We start from the raw sequence: 23,745 nt of genomic DNA on the forward strand, positions 1-23,745 counted from the left end.
ATGAACGTGCCCCTCGTCTGTGACTACGGCTCAGGCTTCAGCAAGGTGGGCTTCTCGGGCACAGAGGCCCCCCGAGCCGTGTTCCCCACCATCCTCGGGAAACTTCGACACGACGTGAGTGGCTTTGACCTCGGGGGGTGCCCAGTGCTGCTGGGGGGCTGTGTCTGTCCCCATGTCTGTCTGAGGCCCTACGCGCTCCTCCTGGTGGGTCCCCAGGAGCGGGATTGCTGGCTTGTATGGCAATTCGGTGTCTAAGAAATTCTGATTCTTGTGTCTAGATGTTAAGGATAAGTCACTCTTCCAGAAAGCTCATGCAGACTAACCCATCACATCTACAGGCCAAATGCCGCGCTCGTCCTCCGGGCCTTCCCCGGAGCGGCACATGGGACTAGCTCCCACCTGCGTGGCCTTTGCAAGGTGATCTCCCGCCTCCCTTCTGGGGGCCTTGCCCCTTCCCCACATGTCCCCCAGCCAAACCAGCTGTGAGCCCTCAGCTCACGTGAGGACCGTAACTCCTCGGGTTGACATGAGCCTGGCGGTCCTATGAGGAAGGTCCATGGTGTCCCTGCTCCCCAAAGAGGAGCCAGGAGCTTGAGAGGTGACTGGCCCATGTCCCTGTGTAAGCACGTGACAGAGGTGGGACCCGCCGAGTTCGAGGCCCTGGTGCGGAGTCACGTCCTTGGGGAATTTGCCCATTCTGAGAGGGAGCGGTGGGGTCACGTGAGAACCCCAAACATCACGGGGCCCAGAAGGCCCATGCCCGGGCCTTGCATCGCTAGGAGCAGTTTGTGGCAACGTTTCTAATCAGGCAGCTTGGGTTAAGACGGACATTCCAACATGCGACCGGCTGGGGGGCCGGGAGCGGCATCCCTGCCCCTCTCTGAGTGCGTAACGGCAGGTGCCTGCCTCCTGGCTAGTGGGCAGACGGGGCTGTTTCTTCAAGATGACGAGCTCAGCACTGAAGAGTGGGGGCCGCGGGGCCGGGAGACCCCCATGCACTCGCCGCTCCCCGGCCTCAGCCCTCGGGTGACTTGGAGCAAATGGCCTCCAGAGCTCAGATTCCTCTTGCACAAAATGCAAGCGTGCATGCCACGTCGGGCCGCCTCTGAAGTGAGGGGGTGCCTGTGGGTGTGCTTAGCACGGCGTCCGGCCCATGGGTCGTGGGGAGCCACGGTGGAGACAGCGCTGAGGGTGGGGACCATGACGAGTGTGTGTGTCCTGGGACAGCCGTACCAGAGTTGCAGGGACCGCTGGCTTCAACCACAGAAGCTTGCTCTGTCCCGGTTCTAGAGGCCGCAAGTCCTCAACCAGGTGTGGGCAGGGCCGCACTCCCTCCAGCGCGCTGGGGAGGGGTCTCCTAGCTCCTCCAGCTGCTGGGGGCTCCCAGCGCCACGGGCTAGTGGCGGTGCCCCTCCAGCCTCTGCTCGGTCCCTCCTCTTCCCATCTCTGTCGCAGACCCCTGTCCCCACACTCTTACCTGGACACTCATCACTGGCTTTAGCCCCCATCCCCCCCAGTCATCCAGGATGTTCTCCTCTCAATATCCTTAAGTTAACCACATCTGCAAGGACCCTATTTCCAAACACAGTCCCCTCCACATAGGTTCTAGAGGGTGGAGGCCGACACAACTTCCAACCCATTAGAGCTGGGTTTTGCCCCCCGTCCATAGGGCCCACCCCTGTCCCGCTCTGCGACTCTCAGGCTGGGACGTCCCCCCCATCAACCACCCCCAGCGATGCTGCCAACCTGGGCACCAGGGGCAGACTGGGAGGTGGGAGGAGGGGGCAGGTCTTCCTCGCTGGTTTCCTGCCTCTCCCCCAGCTCCGCCCGGCCTCCTCTGAGCTCTCCCTGCTACTCCATGTTCTCCGCCCTACGATCCTGGGGTCCTAGTCTCCGGGCATCTCAGTGTCCCCCGTTGGCTTGTTCGGGCTCCCTGCATTGTGTCACCAAAGCCGCACAGTCAGTCCCTCTGTTTGCAATCCTTGGCGTGGCGCCTCTTGCCCTGGCGGGTGTGGTCATTTGCTCTGCGGGAGGAAAGCTGGCTGTCGCACCACAGCCCCGGGGGAGGAAAAGCTCCCCGTTCACTGTGCGAGGAGTGGGAGGCAGGATTAGACATGAAAGAGGTTACGCACACGATAAGGCATAAAGTCTCAGGGAAAAGGCCAGATTCCTCGCCAGGGTAGACACGGGTGACCACAGTGGATTTCCAGTGCAGAAAACAACCCACCTGGACCTTGGGGCCCGGGGTTGTCTGGCTTTGGGTCCTGTGAACCCCTCAGCTGCTGCCCTCCCAGGCCTTAGGGCCAGCCCCTGGGCAGCAGGAGGTGGCAGGCCAGATGTGAGACCCCTCGAGGGAGCCCCGTGGCCACGGAGAGGAAGGCCCTCAGGCCGCCGCGAGCCCAGAAAATGTCCGAGGCAGGCCTGCAGGGATGGCCTTCCATGCCAGCCTGTCCTTTCTTGTTACAAAACGCATTCCCATCGGTGGCCTCCTTGAGTCGCTCCCCGAGAGCACCATCGAGGGGAGCGCGGGACGGAGGATGTCGTCGCCATCCAACAGAGAGGAGACGGAGCTCGGAGCAGGCCTGGGGAGACAGAGCTCGGAGCAGGCCTGGGGAGACGGAGCTCGGAGCAGGCCTGGGGAGACAGAGCTCGGAGCAGGCCTGGGTCTCCTGGCTAGTGCTTCTCCCCCAGCCCAAACCCTTCTGCCTAAAAGATGAAACCGCACCATGAGAGGTGGGTGCACGTGAGCTGTGGTGACCTCCAAAATGGGCTCCTCCCTGAAAGCCAACCCACCTTAGAGCACCGCAGGGCCGCAGCCCCACGCCGAGGCCATGCTTCCTTCGGGACGCTCTTTGCCAGCACCTGAGCACGGCAGGGACGCCCCGACAGATCCTTTTCTGCGGAACGTGGGCCTCCTTGCAGGAGTGACTGGTTAGGGTCCCTGGCGGCCGTGCTAGCCCTCACAGCCTTCTAGAACACACACCGCGCACCCTCTCCTGAGCCCGGGCTCGGACCTGCCCCAGGCCCAGCAGGCACCCCTCCTGTTTCCCCTCACACAGGCGTGTTCCCTGCTACCATCCGCACTTTCCATCCTGGGCTGGTGTTTGCTTCTTGGTCAACACAGAGTTACACACGGCCCGACGGTCACACCCCTGCTGAGGACAGAATAAGTGGTTTCCTCGGCCGTGAAAGCCGCTTGGTCCGTCTTCCTCAAGAATCACGAAGTCAGTGAACCCGTAGACCCTCCCCCTGCCAATTTTCCAGAGCACGTGTAGAAGCTGGTGCCCCTCCCGACCCCTTCCCTTCCTCCACAGCCTCCCTCTCTCTCTCTCTCTCTCTCTCTTAGGTGATACACCGCAAAGCAGACAAGGCGAGTGTCCTTGGGGGCACTCCTACCTTGCAGATCATTTGCTAAAACCTCTTAGCAGCATCTTGAAATTGTGTTCAGGCTTGAGGCCACGGCAGCCAGTGCTGTGACCTGGAACGGTCCCCCGGCGGGACATCAGGGCTCTGAGGCCCTACGCACGTGCACCAGTGCAGGGGAGCTGAGTGGAGGGGAGCCACTCTTGACAGCCCATCTGTCCTGGCCTGTGTCTTTCAGAATTTGTTGGTGGGGATGGAAGAGGAAGACTGGTTCATCGGAGACGAGGCTCAGAAAAGGCGAGGGGAGCTTAACCTGCAGTATCCTGTCGCCCGGGCGACCATCACTAACTGGGACGACATGGAGAAGGTGGGCTCAGCTTCTGTGGCGGGGGGATGAGCTCTAGGACATTCGGTGGCATTTCTACTGCCCTGGAACCTGGGGAGGGAGGTGTCCCAGCCTCCGGGGCTCTCTCTGTCCCCGCAGACACTACATCACGCTCCTGACTACACGGGTTGTGGAGTCAGACCCCTGAGCCTGAATCCTGTCTCCGTGACTTACTATCTGTGTCATTTTGGAAAAGTAACCCTCCTCCCTGGCCCTGTGTTTCCTTATCTGTAAGAAAGGGGTCTAATTCTTCCTTGTGCATCACACTCGTGTAAGGATTAAAGGAATGATGGACAAGGAATCCCTACTCCACTCCACACCTAGGACGGCCGTTTAAAAGCAGCAACAATAGAAAATGGCAAGTGGCGGCCTCAGGACCTTGTGCCTGGCTGGTGGGAATGTAAAATGGTGCAGCCTCTGTGGGGCACTGTATGGTGGTTCTTCCAAAAGTTAAAGGACTGAAAACAAGGACGGAAAGGACATCTTCATACCCATGGTCAGTGAGGTGTTACCACAGCCAAGACACAGGAACAAGCCAGGTGCCCGTTGGCAGACGGACGGGTGAGCAAAATGTACTGGATACGTACGGCGGACTATCACTCAGCCTTGAAAAGGAAGGACGTTTGAACGCCAGCAACAACATGGCTGGACCTCGACACGGCGCTCCATGAAATAAGACAAAAAAAGGACAAACGCCGCGTGATCCCACCCTTAGTTGGAAGATTCATAGAAACAGAAAGCAGGATGGTGGGTGCTGAGGGCTGGGGGAGCGGGAATGGGGGGTTAGGGCTTAAGGGGGACAGAGTTCTAGTTGAGGACAATAAAAAATTTCTGGAGACGGGAGGTGGCAACGGTCGCATGGCCACGTGAAGTGCTTCATGCCGCTGAAGCGTACACTTTCGTAAATGGTAGATCGATAAATTTTATGGGATGTGCATTTTACTGTAAGAATAAAATGCCTTAGTCCAGCACAGTACGCATGTAATGAGTGTGGCTATTTGGACCACTCTGTCTCAGGATCTGAAGGTTCTGATCCGGGTCTCCGTATATGGTTGAAGCTCGCATGCTCCCTGGGAAGAGAGATTAACTTTCTGTGCTTCATAACAAGCCATCCCGAAACTCAGAGACTTAAAACACTGATGGCCGCCTAGTACCTCTCATGGTTGCTGTGGGTCAGGAATCTGGCAGTAGCTCCGTTGGGTGGTTCTGGCTTGGGGGTCCCGCGTGAGGTAGCAGTCAGGGGTCGCGTGGGACCGCACCATCTGAAGGCTCGACCGGGGCTGGAGGAGACGTGACCAAGGCCGCGTCCCGTGCAGCCGGCAAGGTGGTGCTTCTTGGGGACCTCTGCAGGGCCGCTTGAATGTCCTCACGGCCTGGTGGTCGGCCTCCCACAGAGGGACCAATCGAGTGGGTTGACATGAAGGCTTCAACGGCTGTATGCCGCAGCCCTGAAGGCCACATGCCCTCGCTTCTGCCGTACTCTCTAGGTGACATGAGCCAGCCCTGGTTCGGCATGGGCAAGGTCTGCCCCAGGCTGGATGCCGGGAGGCGTGTGTCCCTGGGGGCCGTCTTGGAGGGTGGTTGTGGGAGGGTCCCTCCCAGACGCTCTTCCTATCTGCGCAGCTGAGGTGGTGGCTGTGGGCGTGGCTGCGGCCCTCCAGGAGTGTGTGGCAGGGGATGCAGAAACTGAAGCAGTGTAGACAGGTCTGGAGTGTGTAGCCCACCAGCTCGTGGGACCCCGGCCACCTGAGCTGTGGCTTCCACCCTTCCTTCCCCACCCTGTCCCATCACTGAGCCCTATAGAACGGACTTCCAGCGCGTCTTCAGCTGGTACCGGCCCTTGGTTCGGTTCTTGCCCAAATACCAGGATCATTGCAACAATCCTCCCCATGGGGCCCCTCCTCCTGCCTCACCCCTCAGTTCACCCCTACACAGCGTGCTGAGTGCCCCTCCTCCATCTGATCCTGCCACATCCCTGCTCCCGTCCGTCAGCAGCTGGACGTCCAGCCACGAGCCCACGCCTCTGGCTTTTGCTGTTTGCCAGGCGCCATCTTGTTTGTGCTTCCGTGGCCCGGCCCCAGGCCCCCCTTTCCTGAGACGCTCCCCCATCGGAACTTCCCCCAGGGAGGGTGTCCCTTACTTCTGTTTTCAATTCTTCATGGAGCCTCCCTCCCCAGAGGCAGGCAGGACCTTCATCCAGAGTAACTAATTGTTGCTTCTTGAACACCTACTGTGCGTCAAGCACTCTGCTGGGTGCTATGGCCTGAACCGTGTCCCCCAGTTTCCTCCGTTGGAGCCCTGACCCCCAGCACCTCAGAATGTGACCATATTTGGAGATGGGGTCTTAAAAGATGCAATTAAAGTAAAATGAGGTCACTAGGATGGGACCTTATATGATCTGACTGGGGTCCTTCTAAGAAAAGGACAATAGGACACAGATGCCCTCAGAAGGACAACCCCATGAGGACGCAGGGAGAGGACAGCTGTCCACACACAAGGACAGAGGCCTCGGAGGACCTGGCCTCGCTGACTTCCCACCTCCGGGGCTGGAAGACAATGATTCCTATAGTTTAAGCTGCTCGGGCTGTGGTACTTGTCATGGCAACCACAGAAAACAAATGTCCTAGGCTGTCTACAAATGTCCTGTTTGGTGATCAGTGATGTCCTCGTGATCCTCTAGGAGGAAGGGAACATTTTCCATTTTAAAGATGAGGAAACAGCTCGTAAAGTCAAGTCGCTTGTCTGGCACACACCTGGCGCCACGGTCCATGCTGCCCTCTCTTGGGGCTCGTGTCCGAGCATCACTGTTTGCTCCCCTCCCCGCTCAAGGATGGTACACAGCGGAGGATCTGTGTCCCGCCCACAGCTGCGCTGTCTTTCCTGCCGTGAACCCCACAGCGAACCCCACAGTTATATCTGCTACTGCAGAAGCCACTTGCGGTGTAAACAGGATCTGCCCCCTTGCAGGAGCTGGGCCGGGGCTCACCGAGACGCCGTGTCACCTTCTCTCGCCGCAGATCTGGCATCACTCCTTCTACCAGGTGCTCTGCGTTGCCCCCGAGCAGCATCCTCTGATGGTGACTGAGCCACCCTCAAACCCGATGTCCAGCAAGGAGAAGATGTCACAGGCAAGGGGCTGGGTGCTGGGCGGCAGGGCCGGGGAGGGCAGCGGCTCCGGCCTCCTCCTGAGCCTCAGGATGCCCTCGGGGTGTCACCTCTCTGCTGAGCAAGAGGCAGACAGGGGATAGATCTTCCCCCTTTGACTTTAGCGGTGAGCATGACGGCCACCATGGGAGAGTGCACCAAGGGGCAGCTGTGGGCTAGGAGTTTAATATGACTTGCTCAGTTAGACCCAAGAGCTGGGCTGTGGCAGGGCAGTTCAAGTCCTGCTGCACAGATGGAGACACGGGAGTGTCTAGGAGCGACAGTGTTAGGGCTGAGGCCCTAGGGCAGAAGTCTGGGGGACCCACTGCATCTGACCTCAAGGCCTGACCTCGCAGCCTCACCCTGGGTCCTGCCCTGTGGCGGGGGCCAGCTCGGAGGTCCAACCCTGACTCGAGAGCTCCCATCTTCCCCGGGGCCCGATCTCCAGGAAGGGGTTGGTGGTAAGCGTGGATGGATTGACCAGGACGAACTGGATTGAACTGGTTCTCAGAGGTCGTTAAGGACAGACAGGTGGGAAAAGGAGGGTGTCCCCCCCATAGGCTGCAGAGTCTTCCTTAGGGCTGGAGGGGGGTCCAGGTGGGGAGGGGGCTGCAGGGGCTGCTGCTGGCTGTCCAGGTTCCAGTTACAACTAATGAGGACATCCGTGAACTAATTAAGCAAACAGCAAGTTTCCACCACCTGGCCCAGAGCCCCTAGAGCCCAGTGGCATCTCCTGCAGTGAGCAGCAACCCAAAGGGCAGGCCAGGGCCCACGCTCCCACCTCACGTGGAGGAGGCGTGCTCCGTGGCCCAGAAACAGAGCACCAGCAGTCGGAGCGCAGGTGTGAGCTGTGCCTCATTTAAAACAAAGCCCGGAAGGGGCCAAGGAATCTTCCTCTGCACGCGGATGGGGAGATCACAGAAGTGGGCCACCGCTGGGCTCCACATGGACAGGGGCACAAAGCCCACGGCCTTGAAACGGCAGGAATCTGGTCTGAGAACCCCACGTGCCCATCAGTGACCCAGTGAGCTGGGGGAACAAGAGAGAAGCAGGGTTGTCTCCTGCGGGAGGGGATGTGTGAATCCCGAACTCTCTTAGGTTTCTCCAGAGAATCAGAATGGTGGGACACACACACACACGCAGACACACACACACGCACGTGCACACACACAGACATAGAAAGAGACGTGGTCTAAGGGATTGGTTCATGTGGTTATGGAGACTGACAAGCCCCAGGATGTCCACGGTGAGTCAGCAGGCTGGAGCCTTCTGGTCTAATCTGATCTTCAACTGATTGGATGAGGCCCACCCACCCTGGGAAGAGTAACTGGTGTTATGCAATCTGTCCATCTAAATGTTAATATTACCCCCAAACACCCTCATAGACGCCCTCAAAATGGCGACTGACCACATGTCTGGGATCCCCATGCCCCAGTCAAATTGACACATGAAATTAACCCTCATACAAAATACTGCATGGGCCACCCAGCCTGTCTCTGGCCCTTCCCCGCCTCTCCTGGGCCCACTGCCTGCCTGCCTTTCTGCCCCCAATCTCTCTGAATTCACCCCCTAATTACATCAAGATCCCAGCAGGAAAGCAGAGGGACCCTCACATGGGGCCGTTCTGGGGAGACTTTATCGAAGAGATTACGTACAAAGGTGAGCAGAAGTTTTAACACAGCGACGGGAGCTTGTGCAGAGTTCTGGGCCAGTAATGAGGAGCCATTGTCCCCTAAACCTGGCAGAGCCACGACTGGTTCGGAGCCCCGAGAGGGCCTCTGCCGGGAGCTGTAGCCTTGGAGGAGCCACAGGGAGGGAGCAGGGACATCCCCTCTCCTGACTCCCTCAGACCTCCTTCTGCGGTCCCCGTGGGTGGAACCCTGTGGGTCGCCCAGGGCAGGGGAGCCTCTGACTACAGCCCAGGGCAAAGAAAGATCTAGAAATGTGGGACTTTTGCACGACGATGGAAGGCAGCGTCCCAGAAGCTGCAACAGACTGAGAAGGGCAGGGCGGGCTTCTCTGGGAGTAAATCTGCATTAGCGGGATGTCTGGGGCACATCCCAGCGGAGAAGCTGGTGAGGGGAGCAGCCCAGGGTGCAGGGAGGAGCCGGATTCTGGCCGCGGCTCTCCCAGCCTGTGCGACCTTGGGTGGAATCCTCCCCGTGGTGTCTTAATTTCCTTATCAGAAGGATGATAACGGTCACGGAAGAGAGATGAGTTGATGCCCTGGAGTGTGTGTCACCGTGCTCCGTGCCCCTCGAGCATTCAGTCTGACCGCAGGATCCCCGGAGACCCTCCCAAGCTCTGTGACCTCCGTCCTCATTCCGGTGTGAATAGGCAGGAATCAGTCTCTGCATGAACACGTGTTTTTGCTTCTCTTGGGTAAATCCCCAAGCCCGCACAGACAGCTACCCCCAGACACAAGCTCAGTGATCCCAGCAGCGAGTCGCACACACAGGGGTGGACCAGCTCCGTGCGATATTGTCTAAAATGCTGTCTTTCCTGGATTTCGGGGTCTTTGCTAGAGGGCAGCTGGTTCACTTCTTCAGCATCCCACACCCCAACCCCTTCCCTGCTGGTCCTGTCCCCCTCCAGGGCCATGGTAGACCTGCCCTACTTGCCCCAGAACTGGGTACCGAATAATGGGGGACAGTCCCCAGGCCCAAGAGCCAATCCACAGGGATCCCTCCAAACCCAGCTAAGCACCCTGCTGGCCGTCCCATCAGATTGCCCTGACAGCTCCAGCTGGCTGACACCCCATCCGGACACGCAACCCTCTGGTGGCCCCGCCTGACAGGCTTGGAGCTGTACCTGACAGAGCTTGTGTTCAGTTGTTCGAGGGACTGTGTGTTGGTCCCCCATCAAAAGAATCTTGAGGGGCACCTGGGTGGCTAAGTGGGTTAAACCTCTGCCTTTGGCTTAGGTCATGATCTCAGGGTCCTGGGATCAAGCCCTGCATCGGGCTCTCTGCTCAGCGTCCTCTCTCTCTGCCTGCCTCTCTGCCTGCTTGTGATCTCTCTCTCTCTCTCTCTCTCTCTGTGTGTGTCAAATAAATAAATCAAATCAAGAAGAAGAAGAAGAAGAAGAAGAAGAAGAAGAAGAAGAAGAAGAAGAAGAAGAACTTTGAAGTCTTCTAGACCCCAGTGTCCTCATCTTGCGGGAGAATCATTCCCTCATCAGCCAGCTTCATGGAGGCAGTGCCCTGCCTACCACCCCTGCCACCTCCTCCCTAACATTCTTGTCCACTGGTCTCCCATGTGTATGGACAATGTCCATACATCGGGGGGATGCCTTGGGCAGCCGAAGCAAGGATGTGTCTCCCCGCCCGCGCCCCCGGCCCTGTGTGCAGTCAGTACCTAGGACAGCGTTCTTGACCGAGCTGTGTGTGGACTAAGCGGCTGGTGCACAGGTAACACACAGTAACTGATAGTTGGCGGTTTGTATCATAAAACAAGTAAATCATCCCATGTCTAAGTGTTGGGATTCGTGTAACATCTGCCTATCCTCTAAGAGCAGAAAGAACAAAAGCGTGGAGGGGGCAATGTGGAGTCCACAGAGGCACTGGGAGTTCAGCATCGTCCGCATCGCGATAACATGGTGGCCCAGAAGATGATGCAAGCCCCTCAGTCCCGTGACAGTGTTAGGTCTGCGCCGTAGGGTCCCTGGGAAGGATGCAAGCCCACATTACAGACTGGGAAACAGCACCAAGAGCTCCTGCGGCAGAGCTGGGATGAAGGCTGGCCTGCACCCTGCTCCGTGTCTGGCTCTCTGGGCGAGCCGGGTGCCCCTGCAGATGGGCTCCGTGTGTCCTAGAACTAGGGGAAGACCCACCAGCTCTTCCGTACACTGGCCTGACTGCCACTGCTTCCCGTTCCTTCTCCGCAGATCCTGTTTGAGACCTTCAACGTGCCCGCCCTGCACTTAGCCAACCAAGGAGTCCTTTCTCTCTACGCCTCGGGCCAGACCTCTGGTGAGTGGCCGTCTTGAAGCCCACGCCTGTCCCCTTCCTCCCTGCCAAATAATAAATAAAGAGAAGGGTCCACAAGACGCACCCTGCGTGGCCCTCCTCCCAACGGCCCTCCCTCCCTCCTGGATAAGCCATTTGCTTCCAGTCATCTCGTGGTGTTCCCGAACAGCTTTATCGAGGTGTCATCTTTGTGCAACAAAGTCCGAGTGACTAAGGCACGCAATGTGAGAACTTTCGACGTGTGGACACACTCGTGCTGCCGTCAGCAATGTCAAGATAACAAAAGTATTTGACGCTCCTAAACGTTTCCCCCCACTCCCCGCACTGCCCCGCTCCAATCTGCCCTCACACGAGTTTGCATTCTCTGGAATTTTGTATAAACGCTGTGGGGTATGCTCTCTTTTGTCTATGGCTTTTCCCCCCTTGAAACAATTATTTGGAGATTCATTCGTGCTGCTGTTTATATCAATAGTGCATTTTTTTGTATCGCCAAGCAGTATACCACTGTGTGAATGCCCTGTACTTTGCAGATTCATTTACCTACGGATGGACATTTGGGTTCTTTCCAGTTGGGAGTTATTATAAATAGCGCTGCTGTGGATATTTGCCTACAAGTCTTTGCATGGACATACCCTTTCATTTCACTGGGGTAAAAATACCTAGAAGCCAAATGATTGGGTCAGAATGTAGGAGTATTTTAACTTTTTAAAAACTCCTCCAAGCTAGCTCCCAGCATGACTGCACACTCGGCTTGCATTCCACCAGCCTCGTGAGCATGGCGTGGCCAGTCTTCGTGGTAGCCCTTCTCGCAGGTGCACAGGGCATCTTGCTGGGGTTTTGACCTGTAGGTCCCTGACAAGCAGGGGCAGGGAGCGTGCCTTTGGGTGCTAATTGGCCACCCCATGTCTCCCTTGGCGAAGTGTCTGTTCAAATGTTTTGCCAAATTTTCACTGAGTTCTTCATCTTTTTTTTTTTTAGGATTTTATTTACTTATTTATTTGAGAGAAAGAGAATGAGCACAAGTGGGCGGGGGAGGGGACAAGCAGACTCCGTGCTGAGTGCAGGGCCCGATGCTCAGTCCCAGGACCCCCACATCCTGACCTGAGCTGAAATCAAGAGTTGGATGCTCAACCCGCTGAACGACCCAGAGGCCCCTGAGCTGTTCTGTTCATCTTTGAGTTTTGAGAATTCTTTGTGTAATCCCAGTACACGTCTCTTGACAGGTATATGTTTTACAAAGACTTGTCCCCGGTCTCTGGCTTGGCTTTTTGTTTTCTTCAGCATGTGCTTTGAAGAGCAGAAGTTTCTAATGTCACTGAAGTCCGATTTACCCCTTTTTCTGTGTGTGTGTGGATTATGCTTTTGGTATAATATCTAAGAAACACACGCTGAACCCAAAACTTTTCTGCTATGATTTCTCCCAGTGTGGAATACAGATGTGTATATGGAATATGGTACAAATCGAGTGTTTTTCTGGTGCACATAGATTCCAGTTGTTCCCACACTATTTGTTGAAAAGACCCTGCATTCTTCGCTGAATTATCTCCATGCATTTTTGGGAAAATCAGCTGTCCATATACATGTGGGTCTAGTTCTATACTCTGTTCTGACCCATTGATCGATTTGTCTACCTGTAGGTTGATACCACATTGTCTTGATTACTGCAGCTTAATAAGTCTTAAAATAAGATAATAGTGCTATACCTTTTGTCTCTCTCTTTTTTTTTTTTTAAATAACATTTTGGCCATTCCAGGTTCCTGAATATAAATTTCAGAATCATTTTGTCAATTTCTACCAAAGAAGTGTCTTTGGGTTTTGATCAGAATTTCGTTGAATTTATAGATCAGCCTGGGGGAAACTGACATCTTAACAATATTGTGTCTCCTGAGTAATAAATATGATATATCTCTTAAGTGTTCTTAATTTCTCTTGGCAGTAATTTGCAGTCACAGTGTAAAAGTTGTAGAAATCATTCATCAGATTTGTTCTAAGTATTTCATAAATTTGATTCTATTATAAATGGTAACTTTATTTCAATTTCTAATTGTTCAGCACAAGTATATAGAAGTACAATCGGCTTTTGTATACTGATACTGTATCCTGGCACCCTGACTAAACTCATTTATTAGTGCTGGTAGGATTTTCTGCTTAGGCAACCATGCCGTCTGTAATTTTACTTCTTTACTTCCAAACTGGGTGCCTTTTATTGTGTGTGTGTGTGTGTGTGTGTGTGTGTGTGTGCGCGCGCGCGCGTGTGTGTGTTTTCTTGCCTTGTTGCTCTGGCGAGAATCTCCACTTCCAAAGCGGTGGGAGCAGACATCCTTGTCTTGTTCCTGACCTCAGAGGGAAATCATTCATTCTCACTGAAAGACTGAGAGCATTGTTAGCTGTAGGTTTTTCAGTTTGAGGAAGTTACCCTGTGTTCCTAGTTTGATGAGAGTGTTTTTCTTTTTAAATCATGAATGGACGTTGGATTTTGTCAAATGATTTTTTTCTGCCTCTGCTGATAAGATCATGTGGAACTTTCCCTTTTATTTCTTTACATGGTGAATTACATTAATTGATTTTTGAATATTAAAACAACCTTGCAGTCCTGAGATAAAACCAATTTGGTCATGACATGTTATCCTTTGAGTATATTTGCTACAATTTTTTAGGAGTTTTGTGTCTGTGTTTAAGAGGGATCTCGGTCTGCCTGTTCTCTCCTTGTGATGTGCTGTCTCTCAGGGACCGTCGAGACCATCCTTTGTTGTTTGGTGCCCAGTATCTTGAAAACTATTGTTTCCTATATTTCTGTTTTAGGTGTGCATGGGGGGGACCCACTCTTTGTTCCCTACTTTAGCTAGATGAGGAGGTCTTCTTGACTCATTTTTGCTTCATTTTAAATGTGAAATCCTTGGTTACCAGATCCAGCGCGTGAAAGAGGTCAACCCGCCAGACCCCTGATCCGCTCTGGGTGGCGCCATGAATCACCATTTCACACAAAGTGAAGCCTGAGTTTCCATGACCGCATCACTTTTGGACTAGCACAGAGAGATGTAGTTTACTTTGCTGACTGAAACATATGCCTCTCCCACTGCACCCAGCCTCTTCTGACACCCAAGTGCCACCCAGAGAGTCCCAGCACCTGCATCGATACCCAGTTTCTTAGGGAAGAAGCTGTTAAGAGCAGAACATTCTTCTTCCTCTTTTACCCTTTGGCAACTGCTGCTGATGTCTATATATCTAGTTTAACAAGAATATTTGCAGGTTTTCTGTCCGAAACAGTTGGTCCCTGGTCTGATCTGGATAAGCTTTATCCTTGCACACTGCCCTACGGAAGAAAGTTTTCTCCCTAGGCCCTTTGCTTTCCCTCCAATGATTTCCCCTTTACCCTCTCTTCCTGCAGGCTTGACAATCGGCAAGGGATGTCATGAACCCTGCGTTATGATGCTGGTGTGTTCTCTTGTCTAGGAACAACTATTGAATCTGGAGAAGGAATGACATACTTTGTGCCTATCATTGATGGCTGTCCTCTGCATCAGTCGACCATCCAGATGGACATAGCGGGCCAAGACCTAACATTGTACCTCTTGCAACTATTGACAGACAGTGGGCACTCGCTGGTGAGCAGAGGTAGGACATTGCTCTTCTTGGCCAGGTGAACCGGTCCCTGGGGTATAATATTACCCGCTTGGCTTACTTAACCTGTAGCCCTCAACTTGCAAAGCTAAAGCTACTTAAACATGGTTCAAGTTTTACAAACAACTCCATTTAGTGCTTGTGATGGTGATGGTGGTGATGGTGATGCTGGTGATGGTGGTGATGGTGATGCTGGTGATATTGGTGGTCATGAGGGTGAGGATGGTGGTGATAATGGTGGTAGTGATGGTGGTGGTGGTGGTGATGGTGGTGGTGGTGGTGACGATGATGTTGATGGTGACCCAATGATGATGATGACTGGTTAAGCTTTACACAGTACTTACTTTGTGCAAAACACTTGGCTGAGCAAACTTCATGCTCTGACACCAGGAGGGGGATTAGTTGTCTCCACTGCAAGAGGAAGAGGCTTAGAAGAAGTAGGCGACTTCAACATCACAGACTAGCAGGTGTATCACCTGGGATATGAACCCAAGGACTCCAGATGAGGATGCGTCTGTTCCACTTTTCACCCACTTCCTGTGCTACGTACCCAGATGTATAACTTGCGTGACACCCATTCCCCACAAGCCTGCAGTCCTGCATTATACTTCCTGGTCTTCCCAGGCCAGAGGTCTGTGTCCAAAGCCACACAAAGTGTGGAACGCTTCAGAACAGCAGCGGTTAGAGGAAAGCAAGGGGAAGTGAGAAGGATCAGCCAGGACAAAGGCACTTTGTGGACAGCTCACACTCACCAAGGTCTTATGTGCATTGTCTCACCCCATCTGCGTGGCAATCCTGGGGGTGGAGATTAATCCCAATCTTAGAGATGAGGAAAGGGAAGGCTAACAAGAGAGCGAACTTGCATAAAGCCAAGCTTGGTAAATGGCAGAGGCAGGATTTCAACCTAGGTTCGTCTCACCAAAGCCCAAAGTAGGTGAGGAGGAGGGAACTGCCTGGAGAGTGCAAGGTCCCAGAAGCCAGGGAGAGAGAAGGGAGTGGCCAGCAACACCAGCTTCTGGAGGGAAAGAGGCCGAAGAAGAACTGAGGAGAGCGGCAGGATTCTGGAAGAAGGAAGGCAGGACAGACGCAGACAGAGCGGTTTAGGGGGAGGAGGTGGGGGCCGAAGTCGGATGTCAGTGGGCTGAAGAATCGGGGGGATTTCTAGGCAGGCAGGTGCTGGGAGCTCCGATCCAAATTCAAAAGCAGCGGTAAGCAAAATAGAAAACCATACATAACACCAAAAGACATAGCAGGCTCTAAAACCCATGGTCAGCCACCCAGAAGGTGGGAGGGTGTGACCTTCCAGATGTTTCCGAGTTAGGGGGCCTGGCCGGCTTGGGCGGTTGTCCACAGGAGGGGGCAGCTGGGAGCTGTTTGCAGCCAACCTTCACAGCAGGTGGGCACGGGCGCATCCACAGCAGCCGGTACTTCAACAGATACCAAGACTGGGGTTGATTTTCCAACCCCCTAAAAACACACACCGTACACAGTAGAAATCAACGTACGATGCTGACGTTTCCCAAATGCTGGTGTCACACTTTAGGACCCTCTGATCCACCACTCTCGTTCACAAGCCTGGGCCCCAGCACACGGTACAGACCAAGAGGGGCTCGGATCTGAGATGGACGCAGGAATGGGTTCTGTGATCCTGGCGCCGCGTCCCCACCCGGAGGAGCTGAGTCTCCAGGAAGATGCTCCCGGGGGTCAGAATGCTCCTGCGAACCATCTCGGTCACGCCCTTTCCTGTCCCCACTTCGCCTCTCCCCCATAGGTGACTGGGAGTACATCCGGGACATAAAAGAAAAATGCTGCTACGTGGCTTCGGACTTCAAGAAGGAAAAAGTGAAAGCCAGATCTCCTTCCTACGCACGGAAGTTTCAGCTGCCCGACGGCCAGGAGATCACCCTGGGGTCGGAGAAGTTCCTCTGCCCCGAAGGGCTTTTCCAGGCAGACCTCATGGGTGAGCAGAAGGAAGGGACCCGGGTGAGCCCAGACGTGGACCGCGGGGCCACCGGAAGGGGGGTGGAGCCCAGCAGCCAGGAGGGACCATTGCTCCGAGTACAAGTTGGAGCCCCTCTCAGAAGTCCTGGGACCTCCGCGATCACTTACTAAGTGTGTGTGTGCACCTGTGACTTCGGCTGCCCCTGCTCGTGGGCTGGAGGCGTCCGTCCCCCCACATCTGGCACCTTCTGTTCAAGACGAGGAAACCCAGTGCAGAACACCGAATAGTTGTCAGGTGTCCCTGGGTCCTATGCGGGACTGCACATGTCTTCTGTTACGTGTTAGTCATACTCCTCCTGCTCACAAAATAATTTGAAATATACAAATGGAGACAGATCAGGAGAGCTGAAACCATAGATCTGGAAGGAACTTCAAACGTTTGGCTGATGGAGGGATTTTTTTTTAATTCTGGTATAGTGAACGTGCCGTGTTGTGTTAGTTTTAGGCGTACAATGTGCTGACTCGGTGGTGCTAGACATCCCCTGGTGCTCGCGACGACAGGCGCACCCCTTCGTCCCCATCTCCCACTTCCCCATCCCCCGCTCACCTCCCCTCTGCGGACCATCAGCGAGTTCTCTGCAGTTAAGGGTCTGTTCTTGGTTTGTCTCTCTGTTTTTTTTTCCTTCCTTTGTTCATCTGTTTTGTTTCTTAAATTGCTCATTCATGTGAAATCACAGGATATGTGTCTTTCTCTGATTTATTTCACTTCGTCTAACACCTTCTAGCCGCATCCGTGTTGCTGCCAATAGCGAGATTTCTCTCCTTTTTATGTCCGAGTCGTAGTCCTTCGTGCATGCGCGCTTCCCCTCCTCTGCAGCCTTGTTTACAACGGCCAGACTGGGGAAGCAGCCACACTGATCTGGACATCTTAAACGAGAGCTGAGTTGGCTAAGCTCCCCGGCAGGCAGGACAGGACGGGAAGAAAGTGATGGATTATAAAATCCACATTGACTGGGAAGATTTCCAGGTTGTCACGGAAAACCAAGTATTTCTTGGAATCAATTTTTTTAATAATTGCTGACATTTATAAGAGACGGGGGGAATAAAAGGACCAAGCCACTTCCCTGGGATGCGTGCCTTGTAAGGACATCACTTTTACACCTAGTGTGGGTGAGCAGGTGAAAAGCACCCCTGCTTTTCCCGTTGGACTATGCAGGGGACAGAGGCTTCAAACATGGCACGTGCCCCCAAAACATTAAGTGGACCCATGCAACCGACACTGAAGGGAGTCCCTCCCCCACGGTGTGAATTCACATCCCCCCCACCCCGCCAAGTCTGGGTCGACCTCAGTGAGCAGGGACACAGCTGACACCTTGACAAGAGTGGAGTGTTTGCAGCCTGAGCTCGTGCTCGCTGGACCTGCCACGTCCCGGATGATTCCAGAAGACCCACCGTTGCAGACTTCACCCCGAAGCTGCACAGTAGGTAGGCGCTATCCCACACGAGGAAATCTAGGCACCCTGCCCCTGTCTCTAAGGGCTGCTGCCATCAGAGCTGTGTTTACGTATAGGGACTAATGATGACTCTGGAAAGGGTGTTAAATCGACACATTGTGGCCATCATTCCGCAACAGACACAAACATCAGGTCCTTGCATTGTACGCCTGAAATTAATACAATATTGGTGCCAATTATACCTCAATAAAAAGTTAATTTTTTTTTTTAAAAAAAAGGAGGAATCAGTATAATTCTTCAGGCCACCTGAGCAAGGACATCCATTCCTAAAGCAATCGATAGCATAGCATTAAAAGTAATAAACGTCAGTCACATTCGGATACACATCATGTCTGAGGACAGCGGAGAACTGATACTTAGTTACTCAGCTGTTGGCTGTTGAGGCCCAGGGTTGTGCCATGTTGTTGAAATCCGTAAGGGCCCTGGGGTCACGGTGCTGGTGTCCGCACCCCCCCCCCCAGCTCAGTCTGCCCCTTCCTGGAGCCACGGAGGAACGAGCCCGAGGGTGCTGCGGGCTGGGCGCCCGGTCCCCACGCCTCTGCCTCTCCCCCCACCCCGGTCACTACAGGGAGAAACAGCCTGGGCATCCACATGAAGGCCTTCCAGAGTGTCAGCTCCTGCAGCCCTGCCCTCTGGAAGATTCTCTTCGGCCACATGGTTCTGTCTGGCGGCACCGGCTGCTGTCCCGGCCTGTGCTTCCGGCTGCAGAGGGAAATAGCCACCCTGGTGTCCCCCACCATCAGCGTGAAGGTACGGTGCCCCCCCCACCGACCCTCCCTTCAGGGACTTCCCGGGTTCAGGCCACAGATATTTCTAGAATCCCAGGGTTCCTGGTGTGCCTGGCATGCGGGCGGGGGCTTAGGGAGGGATCAGTGAACCGAAGTCAGGAGAATCCGTGGCTTCCATTCCAGTCGGGGGAGGGAGCCGTAAGCAGGACCAGTCAACACGCTGGGAAATAAGTGTGTTAGGAGAGGCTGTCAGCCACGGGGTGGGGGGCAGCGAGGGGAGGAGGGGCGAGGGGTCAGAGTGGGTCTCCCCGGGAAGATGCTTGAAGGCGCAGGGGAGACGCGGGGATATCTGAGCCAGCTCTGTCGGGCCGAGGGAGCGGCCCCTGGGGCGGCCCAGGGCTCTGCTTCCAGAAGGAGGGGTCCAGAGGGGGTGGGGGGGCTGAGATCTGAGATGCTGCGCAAGGGTGGCTGGGCGGCCTCCGGGCTGACCGTGGGGGCGGGGCGCGGGCTGGCAGCTGCAGGTGCAAGGTGGGCCTATGTTCCAGCGAGGGGCTCTAAGGCCAGGGAGACCCCAGGGAGGGACGTAGACCGGGAAGACCAGCTCAGGCGGCCGAGGGGGAGGAGAGGGGAGGGGACGGTGCGGACACAGGCCAGCTGTCAGGGCGGGCGCAAAAGGCCCAGAGTCTTGCCTTAAAGCTGGTCACCTGCGGGAGGAAAGCAGGGACCCTGCCCGGCTCTGCCCCTGCACGGGCTTCCCGCCCTGCCCTCCCGTGTCAAATTGTTATCTATGTGTTTCGTTTTAAATTAACAGCCTGTATTTCTTAGGGAAGTGTTAGGTTTCCAGGTAAATGGAGTAGAAGGAGTTCCTATATAGCCTCCCACCCCCGCCCGTGGCACGCACAGTCTCCGCGGCCACACACGTCTCACCCGAGTGAGTTTGTCACAGCCGGTGAGCCGACATCCCTGCGTCACGGCCAGCTGGGGTTCGCAGCCGGCGGAAGGCTCCTCTGGGGCTCATACGCCCTGCAGGTGTGAGGGATGTGTGACGGCAGGTGTCCACAGTGACACTATGACCCAGAGTCCCTCCGTGCCCTGAGACCAGGACCATGTCTACGCGTTCACCCCAGCCCAGCGCTGGGATCCACCGGTCCCTCGCTGTCCCCTTGCCGTGCTTTCTCCGGACTGTCGTGGGCATGGAATTCCACAGCGTGCAGGATTTTCAGATTGATTTCTTCCCAACCCCATTTTCCAAAACTGCTTTTTTTTTTCTCTCTCGTTAGGGAAGTAGCCCATGGTCGTGGCAGAGAACATGTAAGCAAAGTCTGGGTCCCCGGTTTAGAATTTCTGGCCCCGTTCGCACAGTGAAGAGCGCACCTTCTCGTCCGTCCCCATAACTGGACCGAATCAGCTCCGGCACAAGCCCAGCCTGGCTGGCCGGGGCTGGAGGGACCGAGTTGCCCATGCACTGTGGGTTCAATAATGGCCTCTCCCCCGTCAGCGACCCTGGGCCAAGGGCCGCCCTCCCCCCAGCTGTCCTCCAGCTTTGCTCTTTGCTCACTTCTGACCTCACAGCCTCTGCTGCACACAGTGGCTCATCTCAGAGCTGGGCCTCAGGCTCCGGGACCAGCCACATGCGTGCCCTTCATGGGTGCTTCTGCGGCAGGCTCGTGGGAGCCCCTGGCAGGGAGGCGCCAGCCCCCTCGTGCCCTGTGGCCCGTGCTCATGGCCCCTCTTTGCATCCTCCCTGGGAGGGGGAGGTACGGACACGCAGCAACCCGGGGGGCAGGGGCTGAGCCGCTGTGTCGGAACTTCTGTCCCTCCAGACCCGTGGACACCATTTCCCCAGACTCCACAAGTCACTCTGCAACACCCTCCCCCCAGGGTCCAGAGGCAGGAAGTGTGGACGGACTGAATCCCATTCCCTGAGCTTCCCATCCCTGCCAGCCGGGATTTCAGATCTGCTCGCAGGCAGGGCCCTCTCCAGGAGAACTTTCTGGCTCAGCCCTCAGCGTATCTTCTGCTACCTGCCCAGAGCCCCACCCGCCCTCTGGCATCCCCTTCCTTCCTCCCTCTGCCCCAGCCTGACATGGTGGACCAGGACGCACCATGAGAGCAAGCCCGGAGCAGCCATCCTGGCTCTGGGTGGCGTCTGTCCCTCCTTCCCCCTGGGGCAGGCAGTCACTGGAATGACAGACAAGAATCCGGAACCCCGAGGAAAGCAGACTCTCCAGCTGGAACAAGTGGACAGGAGCAAGGTGTCTTCCTTGCACGGTCTCAGCCCCCTTTGTGTGGATAACGTAAGATGCAGACAACACGGGGGAAACCACGACCCACCTTCCTTCCTCCACACCTGCAGCCCCTCTCCTGAAATGCTCGCTGCCGCACGCGCTGCCGTTAGAGCAGTGTGCCCCACCAGTAGTTCCTGAGTCTTCGGTGTGCCTCACCTGAGCGTAGGTGGCAAAGACGTCCGTGATCTTGGCAACCTACCGCAGGCCTGCCTCGTCACCCCCAAAGCCCGCAGCCCCCTTACTCCTTTGCAGGCGACATCTCAACCGTTCACCCCACGGCCTCCCTGTGCAGGTCCTGCACCCTTCGTGTGCTGTTCACTGCCCTTCTCTTGGCTCTCGAGAGCACTCGGGGCTGTTGCCCACAGTGAGCCTTCACTAAATGCAAACGTAAAGTACAGCTTAGCCCAGAACAGAAGGAAAGGGAGAGTCACATCCTGCCTTTGTGCAAAGCAACCTGACCCCCTCTGCTGTGGGAATCTGACTGCCCCCCCTCGCCCACAGCTGGGCTGAGCTGTGGACCAAGCTCTTCCATCCACCCCTCTTCTGAGTCCTCAGGAACCCCTCCCAGTAGCCCCCAAACCTCTCTGCATGAGGCTGGAAGGTACACCTGGTCCCCTTAACTGGGATGAGACTCAGCTCTGCCACAGCCTCGTTCCCCCCGTCTGCACTCTCCCTGGAAGGGACGGGAGATAGAGCACGTGAAACCCTCCCTCTGAAGGAGAGAAAAACTCTGTCCCTAAAAGGAGCTCATCCTCCTTCAGAGAAGAGCTGGTTCCCACGAAGCCAACTTGGAAAGTCATCAAACCTCCCAACAACTGGGATCCTGCTCGAACGACGTGCTTGGGATAAAACCTCAGTCATGATTTCCCCTTATTTCTTTCGAATGGCTTTTCCCTTAGGATCCACTTCTAAATGTGGATTTCCTGAGCCAGAAATGTGTGCACAGCAAAAGCCTATTGGAACCTACGGAGTAGCCAGGCTCTGGGCTGGTCGGCACAAGACACACAGCGACACACCCATGTCTGCTCGTCCTGGCATGGGGACAGTGGGCTGCTCTTTATTTATTTATTTACTTTGCCGTTTTGGAAATGGAAGGATACTTGACCCAAATGCCATGTTGACCCAGCGATGCTGAAAGTCTGTCTTTTGTGTTTGCTGTTACATTGTGTCAACGTTGGGATCCCTGTAGGCATGGCTGCCCCTGCTACCATGCAGCCCTACCCCAGGGGTACTGACTCTGCGCCCGGACATCCTCACCTCGTGACTTATTCCCTGCCTAACTGGACACCTGGTCCTCCCTGTCTCTGCCCCCTGTTTTGCATGACGCCACGGTTTTTAAGAGACTCATCCCAACTGAATGGATGGAAAGCAAATCATTGTTCTTGTTTATTTCTGTAATGACTACTGAAGGTGACTCGTTCTGCAAATGTTTCCCAGCTGTTCCCTCTTTTTCTTCTCTCTCTCTCTCTCTCTCTTTTTAAGCATATTATTGCTTATCTCAACCCTTTGGGCATTTTCCTGTTGGTTGTGTTGCGTTCTTCCGAATGCATAAACCACCCACAGTTTTGGGCAGGCTTTGTTTGCTTTTGCGTGTCCAGAGAAGACACAGATGGAGTAGGTGACTCTTACAGGTGATAGCCTATTGGTAGCAGCAAAGACAGATGGGGACTCTGGGTGCCGGGGACTGGCTCTCTCCTCTACCCAATGCCTGACACTGAACATGCTCTTTTCCCCCCTTCTGACTCTTCCTTGTTTTTTTTTTCCTTTAAAATTTCTGCAATATTTCTTTTCCTAACCACTAGCAACAAATGCTTCCCAGCCAGGCAGGGTCCTGTGGTGCGACAGAGCGAGAGTAACCGAACCTGATACCTTGTCCTCCATCATCCCACCTCTAGCCAGACCCTGGGCTTTCCAAGTCCTTGCTCCAAATCCCTTTTCCCCACTGACTCTGCAGCCAGGCGTTTGCCTTGCTGTTTTAGAATAAGGCTGTTCCAGCGTGGGGTGTCTACATGCCTTTAGGAAAGTCTGTGAACGCAGGAGGATGGCACCTGTCTGTCCTTGAGCAGGTGGATTTAGCCTGGAGCCTCAGGGGTCCCACCTGGGGATGGGCGTGGTGATGTGTGGCTCCTCCCAGTGCAGAGGGCTCTGGGCTTGGTTTGGAAGCCCTGCTCTCCCAGAATCAAAGGTGTCAGTCCTCGCTGAGCCTGAGTATGAAGCAACAGGGATCTTTCCAGGTTCTTGGATTCCCTGTGGGTTTTGTTGCGCTCCTCTGTATTTTCTAATTTTTCTGCAAAACACGTATGCCTTCCACATAGACTTTGTATAAGTTGAAGATGTGTCATGTGATTTGGAGTGAGTCTAAGAGCCAAGGGTGAGTCCTTTCTGCTCTTGCCTCTTTTATCCTGTAGTTTAAACCACAGGCCGACATGTGGGGACCAACAAGCATCCTCAAAAGTTGGAATAACCTGTATTTGCAGGGAGGGAAGAAACAACCACCCACTAGGTTCGCTTAGGGGCTGCAATTTTTTGTCCCAAATTTGGAGTAGTATTTTGATTCTGGCTTCTTCCCCTCTCTCCCCCCAACCCTTCCACCCCTCCCTCACCCCTTCTCTTTGCTCTCCCCCAACCCTTTGTCCTCTGCCCTCTCCAGGTGTCCAGCTGCCCCTCTTCCATACACAGCGCCTGGCTGGGCGGCTCCATCCTGTGCTCGCTGTCCACCTTCAAGGACATGTGGGTCACCAGCAAGGAGTACAAGGACATTGGTGCCTCTATCGTCAGGAGGAGAACCTTCTAA

At 55.0% G+C, this 23,745-nt stretch overlaps 1 protein-coding gene across 1 annotated transcript; it reads left to right on the plus strand.

The window, feature by feature from the left end:
- On the plus strand, positions 1-23,745 carry LOC111149385 (actin-85C-like). Its single transcript, XM_022506403.1, has 8 exons — positions 1-114; positions 3,602-3,730; positions 6,766-6,876; positions 10,778-10,862; positions 14,313-14,474; positions 16,252-16,440; positions 18,504-18,685; positions 23,602-23,745. The coding sequence occupies exons 1-8, from the start codon at positions 1-3 to the stop codon at positions 23,743-23,745; spliced, it is 1,116 nt and encodes a 371-aa protein (XP_022362111.1).

The sequence above is a fragment of the Enhydra lutris genome, unplaced genomic scaffold, assembly GCF_002288905.1.
Source record: "Enhydra lutris kenyoni isolate GAN:26980312 unplaced genomic scaffold, ASM228890v2 scaffoldscaffold22, whole genome shotgun sequence".
In the NCBI taxonomy this organism is placed as follows: domain Eukaryota; kingdom Metazoa; phylum Chordata; class Mammalia; order Carnivora; family Mustelidae; genus Enhydra; species Enhydra lutris.